General features: G+C 42.8%; 2 protein-coding genes across 4 annotated transcripts; one reads left to right on the forward strand and one right to left on the reverse strand.

Moving 5' to 3' along the window:
- Window positions 1-1909: 1909 nt before the first annotated feature.
- On the reverse strand, window positions 1910-7421 carry RPL9 (ribosomal protein L9). 2 transcript variants are annotated; one of them, XM_005149127.3, is made up of 8 exons: window positions 7361-7421; window positions 6882-6928; window positions 6684-6799; window positions 5741-5836; window positions 5291-5423; window positions 3810-3890; window positions 3254-3372; window positions 1910-2027 (listed from the first exon to the last, which is right to left on the reverse strand). In XM_005149127.3, exons 2-7 carry the CDS (start codon window positions 6925-6927, stop codon window positions 3266-3268), a joined length of 579 nt encoding a protein of 192 aa, XP_005149184.1. In that variant the 5' UTR covers window position 6928; window positions 7361-7421; the 3' UTR covers window positions 1910-2027; window positions 3254-3265. The 2 variants fall into 2 exon arrangements, with proteins under 2 accessions (XP_005149184.1, XP_033920880.1); XM_034064989.1 differs by lacking the exon at window positions 7361-7421 and adding an exon at window positions 7013-7031.
- An 85-nt stretch (window positions 7422-7506) lies between these two features.
- On the forward strand, window positions 7507-18045 carry LIAS (lipoic acid synthetase). 2 transcript variants are annotated; one of them, XM_034064987.1, is made up of 11 exons: window positions 7507-7643; window positions 8570-8742; window positions 9446-9539; window positions 10260-10340; window positions 10550-10706; window positions 11529-11586; window positions 12691-12819; window positions 13371-13516; window positions 15245-15315; window positions 16066-16177; window positions 17083-18045. In XM_034064987.1, exons 1-11 carry the CDS (start codon window positions 7563-7565, stop codon window positions 17133-17135), a joined length of 1155 nt encoding a protein of 384 aa, XP_033920878.1. In that variant the 5' UTR covers window positions 7507-7562; the 3' UTR covers window positions 17136-18045. The 2 variants fall into 2 exon arrangements, with proteins under 2 accessions (XP_033920878.1, XP_033920879.1); XM_034064988.1 differs by lacking the exon at window positions 16066-16177.
- The last annotated feature ends 221 nt before the right edge of the window (window positions 18046-18266 follow it).

Raw genomic sequence — 18266 nt, forward strand, 5'->3', positions numbered from 1 at the left:
ATTCTAAATTGGACTTTTTCAGAGAAATAAATATATATTCTTCTGATCTGGTCAACTGCCAGTGCAAGCCATGGGTGGGCTAAAACCATGAGTTTATTGCTATGGCTGCATTAAGCAAAAGTTACCAACCTAAGCATAATGTTCTTAAAGGGTAAATTAATCTCTCTCACGTAAGACTTTTCAGGGACGAAACCCAGAGGTTTCCCTTGGTCTGGTTTCGGTCATCTCAAAATGTGCCCCTCTCATTACCCTGTGAACTGCACCATAATTCAAAATTCACACTGGCCTTTTCAGACCACTTCCCAGGCAGGTACCACACACCTCTGGAGAGGGGTAGTGAAGCTGCGCCAGAAATTCAAAGAGGGGCAAGAACTGGTATCAGTTGAATTCTCACTGCCTTCCTCTGCCTCACAACCTTCTTTTCCAGTAGCTAGTAGAGTTTTCAAGACACAATGCAATCCCCAACCAGCTTCCACTAGAAGCTAGTTACCTCAGTCTTATGGTCCCCAGAACACATGGACACACTTCATGCTGTACCCCAGCACCTCTGAAGAAATGACGCATGTAAACAGATTGCCTCTTGCAACTGTATCCGAACATGCAAGAAAGCATCAAACACAAGGTAAATGACTATGTATGATGACAAAAGTAAACAATGATGTAAGTGACAGTATTACAGCTACTTTCTAATAGGCTACTAGTGACTTTGTGAAAGTGCTACTTTGGGGATAGACAACTGAACTGACTGAACCCCAAACTCCCAGTATTTGCCTCAATCTTGAGTTTCAGTTCATAAATGTATGAGATTATTTCTCCACTATATTTCAGATGCTGGTCAACATCACAGAAGGTTCACTAATTCAAAAGCTAAGTACTGATAAAATGATGAGGCACTCTAATCCATTTCACGCTATAAAATGTTCTACTGGCACAGAACAGCACAGTTGTTAGAAGACATCACCCAAAGACACCGATTAGATCAGCCTGAAGCTGGGAATTATTAAAAGCAGTAAATGTATTTTTAGATGCAATAACACTCTTTAAATTGATAAATAATTTGAAATCTGAACCTATTCCCAGAAAGTCTGCAGGTGATATAATGTTTTATTAACATATGGGTTTGGTTTTTGTTCCCCTTCTCAGCATACTACATTGACAGGAACACTCCTCTTCAATTCCAAGCATGTGGGAGCCCACAGAATTTTAAAGACTCCTTTAGCATTTCCATTTATCAAACTCTGCAGAACCACACAAGTGGGTGCTTTGGGAAATTGTGTGCATTTTAGGCACACCTAGGTGCTTTCCTCAATAGTAAGCTTTAGCTACTTGTTGCCAAGTAGGTTTCTGCACCATCCCAGCATTTTGTGTGAACCTTTTTTTTCAAAATTGAATTCAACAAGTGACAATGTAGATTGTACTGTAGCACAAAAAAACCCACACAACACCCCAATTACATGCTGCTACACAAGATCAGTAACCAAGAAATAAATAGAGCTCTATCCCCAAGATGACCCAGGTGGTGAAACTCAGCACTAAGCTCTGCCTGCACTCTGACATCAAGCCCTTGGTTTCCTTAGCTGAGCAATATGGTAATGCATTTTCATACTACTTCTTATATTCTGTATTTAGTTTAAATGGCCTTCTAAACCTTGTTCTACTGATCCCAGTTTTGGTTTTTATCTACTTCAGATTGTCATTTCAAGTCCAAATTCCCCTCCAGAAATTGTACAGGGAAGTAATTTTTGCAGGCTGAGGTTCTGAAATGATATGAAAGAACCCTAGCTCCCTTCTGTGGGAACAAAGCTTTTGTTATTTCTTAAAGCTATGATTCAAGAAAATTACTTCATGATTTTACACTGTGGGTCCACACTTGTAGTTCTTGGCAGAAAAAGGAAGAAAGAGGCCAGGATATGAAATACATTATATTTTATTAAACCTCTCATGGTGCTTGAGTTTTGGATCAGATTCTTCAAGCTGGCACTTCCTGATACAATGTCTCATGGTGGTTTATTTCAGGATCCAGGTAACTGCAAACAAAAAAGTTCAGAGCTTTTAGCTTAAGGTTTTAGCCCTGCAAATGTGAAACTGAAAGTTTAGAGATATGACAAGTTAATTTATCTGACAGGTTTTAATGTGAGACAGACACTAATGGCTCAAAGCATTTGCTGAAGTTTATTTAGAGATTACTTAAAAACGCCTTCAAACACAACAGCTCCTGTTTAGCAAGCAGGTAATAAGCTGTTCTATCACTTGAACTCAGAACAGCACTAAAAATAACCTTTTAAGTAGCTTGCAAGTGTGAAAAAAGTTTATGCAACTCCCGTCCTCTGCATCCTCTGTCATAAGCTCATGTTCAGAAGGCACACATTGATTTGGAAGTCAGCCTGTCTCATCCTACACAAGTGTTCTGCACCATGTATGAAACCACAGGTAGCTGAAATGTGTCAAACTCCTTTAGCAGTTGAAATTCTTAAGTTATCCCTAACCCCTTGTACTCATCTTCAGTAACAAATGTACACCCAGAGTGTAAATAATCCTTTCTGAACTGACCTTTGTTTACATGGATTTGAACACAAACTACACAGAAGACCTTTACACATAAATTACTCACTGAAGACTGTTTTTAGCGAAGGCAGCATCCAACCAGGAGGAACATAAGCCTAAGAAAGTCTGCTCTGTAAACAGCTGTAAACCCACTTGTCATGCTGGGTTTATATTCTCAGGCCCCATTGTAATGAGCATTTACAGCACAGAATACTGCTGTCTGGAGTCAGGTATTTCTCCATCCAGTAGCAGAATGCCAAGTTGATCACAGAATCAGATCACTGAATTGTTTGAGTTGGAAGGGACCTTAAAGATCACCAAGTTTCACCCCAGTCCCTGCCACAGGAAGGGACACCTTCCACTAGACCAGGTCCCTTCCACTAGACCAGGTTGCTCAAAGCCCCATCCAGCCTGGCCATGAACGCTGCCAGGAACAGGGCAGCCACAGCTTCTCTGGGCAGCCTGTGCCAGTGCCTCACCAACTTCACAGTAAAGAGCATCCCATGACAAGAGATGGAAAGTTGCCAACAGAAGACCTAGCAGAATTTACGTTGATAACACTGCTTATGATGCCCTTTACAAGCACAACAGCATCCCTCTTGGGAACCCACTTAACGCCAGCTTTGTGAATCAGATAAACCTTGTCAAGTCCCCAGGTCAAGTAACTATTTCCACAGAGATGTAGAAACTGTGTCAAAATGATACCAACCTATTAAGAGTTTTACTCATCTGCCTGCTGTACTGTTCCTTTCTCGGAGACATAGATACCATCCAAGAATTTCCTGATATCCTTGTTCTTGACTGTAGTGGCTTGCTGGATCAGGGCAGCTGCAGACAAAGCAAGAGCATGTGCACAAAGCAACAGGTCAACACCAACTCAGCGCCTTTGCTTGCTCTCCAATATTTCAGCTAATGTATGAAATTGTCATCTGGAGAAAGGAATTACCAACTTGAAATCCTGTCAAGTCTAATGATAGCAGGACACATTTCACTCAGCCTGTCTCAGCTGTAACTGAGGGCAGTGACAGTTTATTACTGCACACCTGTACAACTGAAAAGCTGAAGAGTTTGGTGCCAAAAAGGCCATCAAGATTGACTCAAAAAACCCAAAAAGTTTCTGTGGACTTGGAGCAATTACGATGAATAAAATTCTGAGCTGTCATTTACCTCAAGGTTTAAGAAAGAAAGACATTTTGCTAAGATGACATCTTCAGATAAAAGCAGCCACATCATTGTATCTTCCCATCCCATCTACTTTCACAAACCTGAATTGGAGACCAATTCAATGTCATTCCCTTCAAGGATCAGCTCATCTTTCTGGGCTTGAGATACTGCACAGGAAACACCTACAGAAAGGAAAATGCACAATCCATATTATTAGTAAGGGCATTAACGTACTAAAGAAACAATATTTGTGTCCTGTCCCAGCTCAGAGCTCTAGAGAGCACTACGCTAGCCAATAATTAGCTTCTGTGATTAAGAGTCCCCCAAATCCCTTCCAGGGCTGCCCTCCCTCACATTGTTTCAGAACTCAAAAGGTCAGTGCAATTCTGGATTGAGATCAACTACTTGATATCCCTACTTGAATGTTACCACAACCCAGCATTAATCACCAACACTGCATACAAGCCAGAGATCCTGCCAGCACAGCCTCACCAACTAGGTGGTGCAATCTGCCACATGCTCATGGTCAGGAAGACAAAACTGGAGTTACCCCATCAAAAGTCATTTAAAAAAACCCTGCTTCTGACATGTCAAGCACCACGTTTATACCAGCAACACTGCAAATACTCACAAGAAGTAAACACATGAACATTCAAGTATCTAACAGGAAACTTTCATTTGTGAGGAAAATAATACAAGTTTTTATAGTTTAATCTATTTGGTCAATAGATGTTAGCTTTTACACCAGGCTTTGCTAACATTTTACTGCCTCTGAAGTAAAAGCTGACTTAAAAAAGATCAACTACAACAGCCAAACCCACCTCAATACCCCTCAGTAAATCAAAGCCACTGTAACTCCACATTGTATCTACCAGTGTTTCTGGACAAGTCTGATGCTTTCACCTGAAGCCACCCCAAAACACCATCAGTCACATTAAATAGCCTTACCTTTACCAGAAGTGGAATTACCAAAAAAAACTGTTACGGAGTCTTCCCTACAGCCTTAAGGTAACCATGTTTATGACATGTTTTGTCTCCTCCTTTCAGAAGTTTTAACAAGCTACATCACACACCTAGTCTGTCATACATTTTCCTAAAACTGCTAGTGTGCAACACACAAAATCAACAGGTGAGACAACAGTTTTGCATACATGCTCCCAAGCAATCAGGAAATTCAAAATACATCATCACATGACAGACCAAAAATACGATGTGGTGTGAAGCTAATTCATGTGCAATGTTTAAAACAGAAACACATCTAACATTAAACACTGACTATAAATGCTGAAGAGATCTCACAAAGATGAAAGTAAACATGGTGCTCCCTGCAACTCATATGAGAATAATTAGCTCTGAATTACTTATTAGCTACTAAGTAACTCTTATTACTAAAAATAAATTACTAACACATTAATAATAAATCTGAACAGTGGTAAAGGTATCATCACTAGATTACATAAATTTAGACAGGCAAACACTTTCAACTGTCACTCACATCATCTGTTACCAGCAACAGTACCCAAAGAACACAGCTGAGAAACCCCAGTTATAAACAAGAACATGCATCTCCAGCTCCGCTCACCTGGCCTCATGCGCACTCTGCGGATGTACTTCTCTCCTAAGAAGTTCCGGATTTCCACAAGGGAGCCGTTATCCTGTATAACCACGTTGATGGGAAAGTGAGCATACACTGACCTCATCTTGTAACGAAAGCCCTGTGGCAAGAGACATTATCAGATATTGAAACAGTACATGACCAAAAGGTAACACAGATGCATCAAGGTTACTGGAGAAACCTAACCCCAAGGTATAAGGAAAATAGTTTTCTAACAAGGGCAAGACATGGAGCCCAAGAGACATTCCTGCCTTCTTCCACCCACAGAACTTGTCTGACAGCAAGTGCAACACAACAAAAGTAAAAATGAGAGAAAGCTCCATCCTGGATGCTCGGAAAAGCTCTCACTAAAGTGAGAAGCTGTTGATTGTTGTAACAAAAGTGACAGGAGTTACTCTGTTTCAAAAGAAAACTTACCAGCGTGACACCCTTTATCATGTTCTGTACATGGCTGCAAATTGTGCGAACTGTTGCCAGCTCCTTTCTGTTACCCCACCACTTGTCCACACGTAGCTGTTAAAAAAAAAAAATAAAAAGCATTAACAAAGCTTTCAGCTGCACTTCAAAACTAAACCCAAAACGTTTATGTGACGAACCAAGAGTGAAAAGTTCAGATAAACTACTTAGAAACCCACCTAACAAAAGCACAGAAGGATTTTGTTTGACAGATCACTGAAGGCTCACCTAGCTCAGGTCTTCTAAATTCTAACCCCCAGATACAAGAAAAACATTTCATCTTATTAATGAAACGTGAGGAAAAATCTTCAAAGCAGCTGAGACAATCTGACATCTTAAGCTGAGGGTTGTATTAATAAATGCTAAATTCCAAAAATCAGTCTCCTACGTGTATCAACATTTAAACGAAACACTGTATGTGGGCTCTGTGATTTAATGACATACTAGATGCTGTGAAAAAGTAGCTGAAATCAGCCACTCCTCCTCCTTTTGTGTAGTTTTTAAGACGACACAAAAATATCATGCAGTTATTCAGAAAACATCCTGATAAAACCTGACAATTCTGGAAGTTAAATGTGCACATTTAATTTTACCTAGCTAAAACTAATGCATTTATAAAACAATACATATAATGATCAACCCCTTTCCAAATAACTGTCTGTAACTACAAAGGAAATCAAACAATTAATCGACTCTAACATCACAGAACTGCAAGACTCCCATGGTGCCCAAGGGAGTCCCATGAGATGAGTCCCTTTCAGAAAACACTGATATAAGGGAAAAATTACAAGCCATACTCTGCAATTAAACATTTCAGCTCAACCTCCTACACGACCAAGGAGTTAAGGTAAGTGTAAAACTGCCCTCCCTCTCTGGGCAGCAAAACGACCTATGCAGCACTCACCTTCTTGTGCTTCTTTCCCAGGAGAGACAGCTCCACATTGATGTGGTTAAAATCCCTCTTCAGGGTTCCTCTGGGGCCCTTGACGATGACTGTCCGGCCCTTCAGTGACACACTGACTGGAAAGCACAGGCAGACACGCGTTACCCGGCTGCGGGGCCAGCATCACAACATGCCTTTCAATCGCACACGCAGACGTACCTTGCTCGGGGATATCAACGGTCTGGTTGCTGAGAATGGTCTTCATTCTGCAAAGGACAGCCACAAGATGCTACACACGCTCAGGACAAGGCCCCTCCTCCGCGCCCTTCACGTTCCTCCTCCGCACGTACCCGTGAACGCTCAACTACGAAGCGCGCACCCTAAGACGCCACCCGCTCTGAGCCGCCACGGGGCCGAGCTCCGCTCCCAACACCGGCACATCCCGCCCAGGTCCCAGAGGAGCGGCGGCCTCAGGGCTCAGCTATACGGCGGAGGCCAGCCCAGGTCCGGAACCGCCGGTGGAGAACAGGGGAAGGCCCATCCCGGGGGCCTCCCTCCCGCAGGGCTGGGGACAGGACGCGGCGGCTTGGCCCAGCGCAGCCCCGGGAAGCTGCCCGTGCTCGGGTGGTGCGCCCGGGGGCTGCCTGCGGCCGATGGCCCCGGATGGCGTCGGATGGTGCCGACAGACCCCTCCTTACCTCGCAGCTGGCCGCACGAAAAGAGGCAGCGTTTTACGTCATCACGTTCTTGTAGGCGCTCCCGGCCTCCTGACGCCATCACGTTAAGGTAGTCGTCCAAGAGGCAAGAGTAGCCGAAGCCCGATGAGCCGACTGAGGCTGGCAGGCGGCGTGGCGGAGCGCCGAGAGGATCGATCGGACTAGTAGCTCCGCGGACTCCGCCATGTCGCTGCTGCCGCGGGGCCGCCGCTGCGAGGCTGCAGCCACGGCCGCCCGGCGGCTGCTGATGGGGACCCGGGCACGGGTGAGTCAGCGCCGCGCCAGAGCCGTGTGCTCCGGGGACACTGCTGCACAGCGAGCCAGCCTCCGGGGCGGGGAGAGCAGCACCCGGGACGGCGCCGCGGTGGCAAAGCACGATGCTCATACCTTAGCTCGTCTCTTGATGCGTGCGGGCTGCCCGGCCGGGCCGTGACAGCGGAGCTGCACCGCGGGCAGAGGCGCAGGCAGCGCTGTCACCACACCGCCCCGGCGCTGCAGGGGCGTGAGGCGGCCAGAGAGCGGCTGGGCCCGGGCATACATCAAGACACTCAGGGCGCACACAGAGGCACTGGGGAAACTGAGCCGTGATCCCGTCTGCTTCTAATCCAGCATCTGAGAAATCAGTTACTGATTGGGCAGCGCACAAATAATCATCTCGACGTCTTGTTTTTGAGCTCTGAAGTCTCAAATTAGTCCAAACAGTGTTATATCCAAAACCTGTATAACTTAGTTTGATGTTGACAGTATGAGGGGTGATGGTTTTAAACTGAAAGAGGGGAGAAAGGGTGGGTGTAAGGAAAAAGATCTTTACAGTGAGGGTGGTGAGACTGTCACAGGTTGCCCAAAGAAGTGGTGGATGCACCATCCCTGGAGACATACAAGGCCAGGCTGGATGTGGTGTTGGATAACCTGAGCTAATTGAAGATGCCCCTGTTCATTGAAGGGGGGATTGGACTACATGAGCTTTGAGGGTCCCTTCCATCCCAAACTGTTCTATGATTCTCTGTTTTGGAAGAGATCATGCTCAGCATCTGTTTCACATAACTTATAACTAAGAAGAGAATTATATGTTTAACTTAAAGTCAGTTGGGAAAATGCTGTGTACATTACCACCAGAAGCACAAGTAGTTACTTGGTATATATTTCCAGTACATTTGTAATTTAATAAATCACAAGTGTTGCTTCTTTTAGGTGTCTGGGAGCCATGTGTGTAACCAATACACAACATCAGGTTCTTTGACAGAGGAAAAAAGAGAGTTTCTGCAAAGCGGACCAGACTTGCAAGACTTTGTATCTGGGGATCTGTCAGACAAGAGCACATGGGCTGAGTATAAAGGCAACTTAAAGCGTCAGAAAGGAGAAAGGTAACTGTGATTTTAAACAAGTGTAGTTGCTTCCATGCATTGTCTTGCATGTTTATGCTGCAAAATGTGTGCTACTAAATATTGTCATAGTGGCTTGCAAATGTCATGATTTTTCAAGAAAGAACAAACATGTTATTAACCTCAAATGCATAACAAAACATGAAGACACGGTGGTATTTTCCCACTTGAGAGCCTGCGCCGTGGCCTGTATTAAATCACAAATATACAGCAGTAGGTGTGTGTACCCTACTTGTTGTTGAAAAAATATTATTGATGCAGTAAAACAAAAAATGAAGGCTAAATTGAAAAATCATAGAATCACAGAATGGTTTGTGTTGAAAAGAACCTTAAAGATCACCTAGGTCCAACCCCCTTGCCATGGGCAGGGACACCTTCTCCTAGACCAGGTAGATTTTGATGGCTGCATTAATTATTGCAGTCTCCAGTGTGGCACAGTTAAATCCCACGAGTACAGGTGACAGTATTAAACCTTCCAATGACAACAAACTCCTACTCTTGAATGTTGGGATGATGATCAGTATGGAAGAGAGAAAGCTGTTATGACCATGAATGATGTAAATATTGGGGTTTGAGGTGCGTCAGTGTTTAAGGAACCTTTCCTAGTTGGGATCTGTAACAAATTAAAGTGAAGCTTACCATGTAAATATTTTATTAATCTTTGTGTTTCCTTGATGTTATTCAGGCTGCGACTCCCTCCATGGCTGAAAACAGAGATTCCCATGGGAAAGAACTACAATAAACTAAAGAATACCTTGAGAAGTTTAAATCTCCATACGGTAAATCTAGTGCCAACCAAGTTTTCATGTAGAAATAAGGAATTTTTACAGATACAAAATTATTTCCATGTGGAGGACAGGTAGAAATGATATCTTCAATGATCTTCAAGACTGAAACCAATCTCAGTGCTGATCCTTTTTTTTTTTGGCTGTGAATTTTACCCATAAAGGATGAAGACAGATCCATAGAATATTTAGTGGTTTTCCTCCTGTGGTTTTAAATACTATTGTTTACTATTTGTGTCACCAGAGAGATCACATGATTCTATGTCTGACTGGTTTTAGTGGAAACACATACAATTTCAGAGTTACAGACATGCTTTGTATGAAAAGAAATTCTGGAAATTTATTTCATTCAATATACTTTCTAGATGCTAAAAAATGGTGGGTAAAAATGCATGGAGAGCTTTTTTCCTTTTTTTTTTCAGAGTAAGATCAATGTTAATGACAATCTGATTATTAATAAGGCAGTTACGCAGTGGAGGAGTTTTTGGGGTTGTGAAGTAGAGGAAAAGAATGATAATGGATGGCACAAAACTCTTACTGTCTTTTTTACTGACTTTTTATAGAACAACATGTAACTTTGTTAATCTCCACATTTATCACAGAAGGAATTATGTTTTCTTTGTAAGCTACTTTTGAAATTGGTTGATAATATAATAATAATTTTCAATAATAATACAGAAAAGAGATAGGTACTTTACTGTCTTTTACCTTTAGGTATGTGAAGAAGCACGTTGTCCCAACATTGGAGAATGCTGGGGAGGTGGTGAGTACGCTACAGCTACAGCTACCATTATGGTAAGTCATTAACCATTTCTTAAGTATTCTATTAATGTTTGGGCTGTTGTAGCATATTGTTGGATCTCTACTGTAGTGGAGCAGGGTTATAACAAGAAATTTAGAGTAAAGCACTGACCTAGTTGTTTTGCTTAGTACTGGTTTCTGTTCCTCAGCTGAACAGTAGTGATGTGTACAATATAAAGGTAGGAATGTCTTTCTCATTTCAGCTGATGGGTGACACATGCACTAGAGGTTGCAGATTTTGTTCAGTGAAGACAGCAAAAAATCCACCTCCCCTGGATCCGGAGGAGCCTTACAACACAGCAAAGGCCATAGCTGAGTGGGGCTTGGACTACGTTGTCTTAACGTCTGTGGACAGGGACGGTTAGTATCTTGTCTGTCATCATTTCAGTCTAAGCTCGCATATGCATTACATGGGGTAAACACAGACCTCGCTAAACATCATTCAGCACTATTGTTAAGGATTACTGTTGTAAAGGAGTCAACAGTGCTGAAACTTTGGAAAGTTTCTACATATTCTCAGCATTTCTTTATGTCTGGAAAAATATAACAGAAGTTATGCTGTTATTAAACATGAAGAATATTTAAAATATACTAAATATTTTTTTTCCAAAATACATACCTATACACTATGTTGTTACTTGATTAGCAAAAAAAACCACCCACATTCATATACAATACCATTCCAGAACTTCCTTCCAAAAACTAAACCCAGAGTACATTACACAAAACAAATCTGACAGTTGTCTTTTTCTAATGTTGTAGTAGCCATATAAGAATGCAAACCCATTATAAAGACTGCTCAGGGTGGTGGTATGTCTAACAGCTTCTAAGTGGCTTATAACAGAACAATAATATATATATATATAACTTTGTAGAACTGTTTCTCAGACCAAAACCATAAATAGATAAAGTCATTCTGTGCTCAGTGAAACCTAAAGACAGGTTCATTGTGAGTAAACATTTAAAGGCTGCCCTAGATGATCACAGTTTGACTTTGTGCAGAGCAAGGCTTCATAGAATATCCATTGTAAGCCTTTGGCAAAAGAGGTGAGAGAAGACTGGGGTTTGAATTCTTCATTATTCTGCATTTAAATGTGAATCTGTAGGGGTTTGATGGTTTTGCTAATAAGTAAATACATTTCTTGAACAGAAAGGTTAACTGAATAATTGAAATGCTTCTAGATATGCCTGACGGTGGAGCAGAACACTTTGCAAAGACTGTCTCTCATCTGAAAGAAAGGTATACCGTTAATCTCTTACTGTTAAAACATTAGAATGTGGTACTGAATATAAACCAGAACTGCCTTTAGCTAGATTATTCCAGGGGCCATGCAAATACAGAAGTCTGGCTTTAGTCTGTCTGCCTGTTACCCCTTTTTTTGTTTGGTGGTTGGGGTTTTTTTTGGTTTTGGTTTGGTTTTGGTTTGCTTTTTTTTTCCTATTTTTCATCTTTCTTATATAATGCCACAGAATATTTTGAATTTAGATACAATTCCAATTTAGCCCAGGCTTGTTTAAAGCTAAGCACTGGATTATTTGTTTGAAGAGGCAGCTGGTTTACCAGGGAATGAGCACATACTTTTGGGGTATGTTCACTTTTGAAGCTTGGGGCTCAGAGTGGGTTTAGGTAACAGTGACACACATGACAGAAGTCAGGTTTCTCTGCCAGCGGTGGTCAGTGCTTTGTATTTCCCCACAGTACCTGTTTCCATGATTGTACCTCTCTGCTCTCCCTCCTGTTCAGCCTTCACTCTGCATCTGTGTGTGCCCTGTACCCCAGTTCATAGCACACTGGTCTACCAGCAGATTTAATTAATATGAGCTCATTTCAGTCCTTTTCCAGTATATCCTGGGAATTGAAAGGCTCCTGCAGTCTTCCCACCTGCCTTTTTGAACTGACATCTGGCTCCTGGACACAGATGAGATGCCAGGGCAATAATGCTGTGTTTTATCCCAGTAGGCAGGATTATAGCTTTTCTGTATTTTGGAGCTCTGATATTTAAGTTCAAGTTAACCCGCAACAAAGGCACATGAAAAAACACGTATAATTAGTGCATGTGCTCATTTAAGAGACTTGGAATCGCTTTTATGTTTATTATTTGGCTTACTTTCTAGTTCAGCTGACACAGTAAAATCAGGAATTAAACACATGATGTTTTGTTTGAATTGTAGTACAAGTATTTGCAGAAATCTTTTGGTTTAGAATTGTATCTTGAATTAACTTCCCTTGCTACCTGTGCTGATCAGAGCATCATTTACATTTGGGGTTTTGCTGTGCTGAGATTTTTCGCAACAGTGATGCAGAACCCCCAGATGTGTGCTCTTTTTTGCCTCTGCTCTCCAGAAATTCAAAGATCCTGGTAGAATGCCTCACTCCCGATTTTCGGGGGGATCTGCAGGCTGTGGAGAAGGTAGCGCTGTCGGGGCTGGACGTGTACGCACACAACGTGGAGACGGTGCCGGCGTTACAGAGGTGAGCAGCGGCAGTGCCTAGGAGCGCGAGCAGACGCGGTGCTTTGTGGCAGACCCGTGTGTGAAGGGGGCGGCCGGGGCCGTGTATCCACAGCGGCGCTAAGGCCGCACTGCGCTGCGGCTGCCGTTCCCGGCCGAGGCGGGACGGGACAGGCCGCGGCCCAAGCCCTGAGGCGCCAGGGGAAGTGGCGCGGGCGGGGCCCCCGGCCGGGCCCGCTCCCAGCCTGCCCCGCGCACCGCGCTGCCGCCGTGCGCGCCGCCCGCCGGCAGAGGGCGCCAGCGCCGCGCCCCGCTCCCGGGCGGTCCTCGGGCGGTGCCGCGCGTGTCCCCGGGCCGGCGCCGCGCTGCGCTGCGGGAGGCGCGCCTCGGCTCTGCCGCGTCCTGAGCAGCGCCCCTCCGGGGCTCGGTGTGGGTACTTACAGGGGGGTCAAACCGCATAGCAGCACCCTCCAAGGTGCCGGTTCCAGTTTGTAGAAGGTAGCAGAGCGGTCCTCTCTCGGCACCTCTAACTGCTGTGACCCTTTTCCTCCCTCACGCTGACACTGCGAAAAGGAAGGTCCGTGATCCCCGAGCCAACTTTGAGCAGTCCATACGTGTGCTGAAGCACGCCAAAGAGGTCCAGCCCCGCGTCATCACTAAAACCTCCATTATGCTGGGGCTAGGTGAGACAGATGAGCAAGTATATTCCACGATGAAATGTAAGTTGGTGTTGAAACACATGCCAAAATTCACAAGTAAGAATTTGACTGTGCTGGAAAACAGTTGTAAGCATCTTTGCCTCAACATGAAAAGCAGTTTGCTGGTGCATGAGACATGTTCTAAGCTTTACTAGGGAAAAAAACCCCACAGGTTTCATGACTATCTCAGCATTGAAGTTTCATGTTCAGTGACTTTGTTAAGAAAAATGGAACTTCTGAAATATTTTGCCTTCATATGGCTTTTGGATGCAATTAAACAGGTAGATCCAACTTGAGTTGATTTCACTGGAAATTATAACTGATTTTGTGTGACTATGTTGACATTCTTCTCTTTGCAATACTTAACTAATGGGCTTGCAACAGAGTTGCCTTATTGTGCATTCTTTTTAGAAACAGCAGACCTGATTGTTTAAAATAATTTGTTTCCTCTTAGCACAAGACCAGTTATTATCCTTGGAGCTGTACCATGTTCTTATGTTTCCATGTAAATGTATTTTTAAGAGGAGAAAATTTCACAGTGGTAACTGAATGCAATGTGCTTGTAAGAAGGAGCAGTTTATAAATCCTCTGGTATTTCTCCCCTATCCTGGAAGAATGTCTACCCAGTATTTTACTTTGTGAACAACAACCCACACTTGGAATGCAGGGATAGCATCTAGTTTTTCTGCAGCTGTCCCACAATACAGACCATAAAATTATAGTTCCTGATTTTTCCTTTCTTCCTGCCTACTATTTCCTAGCCACAAGAATATGAAATTTCAGATTCAGTGCCATTTGTTTTCAGGCTACATTTATGGCTGTATTTGGAGACAAACTCGTATCCGCACCATTCATTCAGTTACTCTGATTTTGTTCCCCCTCCATCCTCTGGGTATGAGTTAAAGAACATGTGAATGCGCTGCGGCTGAACCAGTTCCTTTACAGAACTGTATCAATCTAAACAGAGATGCCAGTGCAACAGTGAGTATAATGCTGTAGTCAAAACCATGTCTTTTTCTTCCTATTTGATGTGGGGCAACCACTCCAAGTAGCCAGAAAATAAATGGAGATATCTGTGCAAAATCTGACTCTTCAGCTATCCCTTTGTTCACAATACTCCTCTAACTGCAGTGAACATGATTGTTCTGGCCAGCTGACTATCAAGAGGTTGGATTTCCCTCTGTAAGCAGACCACCTGAAGATATGTGCTGTAGTATATACTCAGATTTTAGCAGACAAAGTTTGAGATTCTGCAGGCATCAAACAAGTGTACATCCCAAGTGTGTGAAACTGGCTGGAGATGTTGGTGATGTCCCCTGATTTATAGCTCTAAAACTGTGCATATCTTTGTGGCATCAGGTCTCTTGAAACAGTGTAGAAGTGCCAACTGTACGTGCATGCACCCATTTTTTTGTGAAATGAAGGCTGTGACCTAAAGACACAATGTGAAACAGTAAGATAAAAAAAGATGAGAGCATGTCATCTCTGCAGTGAGGCACATGACTGCAATGAGTGCAGCACACCTCTCTGGCTTTTGACTGGGAAGCTCCAGGTCTTTCAGCAGCATCAGGGTGAGGTGTGCGGCTACTGCTCACCAAGGCTGCAGGTTCCCTTCACTGCAGAGCAGAATGTAACCCCTGCAGGCTGCTGCAGCCTGACCTTTGTTCACACTTGGAAGGAGGCTGCTTTATAATTGCTGACAGGCCCTTGTGATCCTTCTGCCACTAACAGGGAATTCTCTTTTTCCAGTGTTGCGGGAAGCAGATGTGGATTGTTTGACCCTAGGACAGTACATGCAACCAACAAAACGTCACTTAAAGGTAAAAATGCCTTTAATTTCCAGACGGTGTTTTGGCCTGCACTGTGCACACTCCTTTTAAACTGAGGATTGGTATGCATCCTTACCTTAACTGTCCATCCTTGTTTAACCTGATCTTCATTTATTATGGACTCCTCACTAAAAATTACCTCAGCCATCTAATCTCTTCCATCTGCTGCAAACTGCCCACTGCTACTTTCTGCTCTTTAGCTGGGGAGATAGCTGGAGCTGAGGCATGGTTCTGGAAAAAAAGAGTTTCAGTGTATGTCTCAAATGTAATGGTTCAGGCAGGCTCCTCTTCACAATCTCATAGGCTCTCCCTTAGTGGTCCCGCTTGAGCTAGGGAAATAACCATTTTCTCCTTCTGTCCTCTGTCTGGAGCTTGTGCCTCTGTTCAGTTACTGTGTTTCACTGAAATAACTGTCAGTGAAGAGATTTCTAGGACTATTGTACTTCTTTTACTTGGAGAGAAAAAGGTTTGCTCAAAAGGACTGTTCAAAACAGAGTGAAGAAAATGATAAAACAACAACTATAAATTAAGCCTTTATAAACTTTTCAGCTAAATTTGAAAAGCAAATAAAATGTATTCTGCTGGTAGAAAGCAGAGAAAATTCAGTTTGTGGCTTGACTGCTGAAGTTCTGGAGTGGAAGATTTTGAACTTGCCATGCAACAGTGTTTAGTTTCACCACATGCTAGCTGTAGCCACGTCCTTGCATTCATACCTGATCAAAATGAATTCTTTTCACTCAGGTTGAGGAGTACGTAACTCCTGAAAAATTTAAGTACTGGGAAAAAGTAGGAAATGATCTTGGATTCCATTACACTGCTAGTGGGCCGTTGGTGCGCTCCTCCTACAAAGCAGGTAATTAGTGACAAGCATGAGATTCTTTAGCACATAACGTTTTATTCTGTGAAGATGAAACGGTGAAGTACTATGTGCAAAGCTCACCTTTTTTTTTTAATTACACTTCCTGTCTTCCACAGGTCACCTGCATGCATCAGTGTGACACTGACTTGTAGCTGTACAATTGCTGCTGCTTAAGTTAGCTTTTTGCAAACCATAGTTTGTACTATAATTGATGTGTAAACAGGATAAAGAGTACCCAGTTTGCAAGTTTTCCTTTATATTCTGCCTCTTGGATGCTTCAGGTTTTAATGGGGCCCTTTGCTGTTTGTGATGTGTTGCTTTAGGCAGAATTTATTGACAGTGTTTAGAAACTGTTAGACATGCTTATGGGAGTACCTTTCTGACAAAGCACTGGGTGTTAAGTAACAGCTGATACTAATGGAACTGTTATGTACAGCCAATGTCCTGCTTTTCCCTAACAAGAGAGTGGAGAAGACTCATCTGGGGCACCTTTACTTCTCAGTCAGCTTTAATGCCAGCTCAAATGCAAGCTTATAGCAGGTTTCACTATAAGTTGCTGATACATTATGAAACTGCAATTAATTTTTAATGGATTTAATTTGCCACTGCCTGTTGGAAAACATGAAACAGCAGAGGTATTTCATCAAACTGAGCACAACAAAACCCAGCATTTAGAGGTGGAGGGGTTGGTTGTTGGGTTATAGGTTTTGGTTTGGGTTTTTTTGTTACATCCCTGCTATATGTATTGAAAGTGCTGTTGTATAGAAATGAGTTACTATAAAATACTGGTAAGAACAATTACATTGTAGAATAGAATACTCACATTATGAAAAAATGTGTATTTTTTTTTCATTGAAATACCTACAAAATCATTTTGGTGCTTTTTTGCCTTTTAATAGGTGAATTCTTCTTGAAGAACTTGGTAGAAAAAAGAAAGACAAAAGCCATCTGAAAATACGAATGAACCGTTTTAAAGCAGCCAGTTTCAAGGATCCTCTTTTCAGCACGTAATTATGCGCAGTTCCAGAAATGCAGAAGACCAGATGGTGGATGCATGAATAAACTTACTATCTTTCCAGAACACACTTCTCCCACCAAAGTACTTGACATTATTTTACCTTGTTCCTTCTGGCAAGGCTACAACTACATAGTACTTGTAGTGTTCAGCAGAAGATCAGAAGATAGAACTGTGTGATAGGACTGTGACTGGTTTTGCAAATGATGGAAATGAGGTGGAAGAAGTGTAAGCTGAAAAAAAAATCTGATTTAAGTAAACAGGTTTGATACCACCGTCAGAATTGCTGCTGTTTATACTTGTGAAGGTGCTAATAGTAATGTGAAAGGTACTGGTATTTTGGTGTATCTTACCATTAAGTAACATGAGCTTGTAAGGGCTCTGGGAACCAGAGGCGTTCTAAAGAAAGCCTGTGCATGACAAAGGACCAGATTAGGGCTGTTTGAGCTACCTTGAGGTGTGTAATAGACCTTTGAGAGACAGTATCTCTTACCTGCATCTTAATGAGATGTGCCATTCTCATAGCTAACAAGAAAATCCCTTTTCAGGTGCTTGCATGTTCTAAAAGCATGAGCCTTGGTAAACACAAGGTATCAAGTTGAAAGAAAGCAGCAGTCCTCTGTGGCAAGACAACCTTGTGTAGATACCATAGAATTGAAACCACATGGAAACTGAGTTGCCATAGCAGCATAAATATAGCCACCCCTAGCTTGGGTGCATGACCATAACAGACTCCACTGAGTTACACAGGTGCTGCTTTGGTATGGGTCTGCAGGACTGCTGCTATTCTGTACCGTGCTTCTGCTCCATAGCTATTGTCTGTCATTAAAGGAGAGTTAAAAACCCAGTCTGAGGGTGTGGTGCTGTGTTTGATGGGTCTGGTGACCTGCCCCCTTGAGAAGCAGTCTGTCTGTTAAAGCTGAACTGTGTCATGGATGAAATGTGAAACCTATTACATACCTTACTAAGCTCAAGCAGAAATAAAACTATGGCTTATAGTACAGTAGCAGCTGTAAACTCTTCTCTACACGCTTATGATGGTTCGAAGTGCATCTCTGCCTAATAATT

Source organism: Melopsittacus undulatus, chromosome 7 (assembly GCF_012275295.1).
Source record: "Melopsittacus undulatus isolate bMelUnd1 chromosome 7, bMelUnd1.mat.Z, whole genome shotgun sequence".
In the NCBI taxonomy this organism is placed as follows: domain Eukaryota; kingdom Metazoa; phylum Chordata; class Aves; order Psittaciformes; family Psittaculidae; genus Melopsittacus; species Melopsittacus undulatus.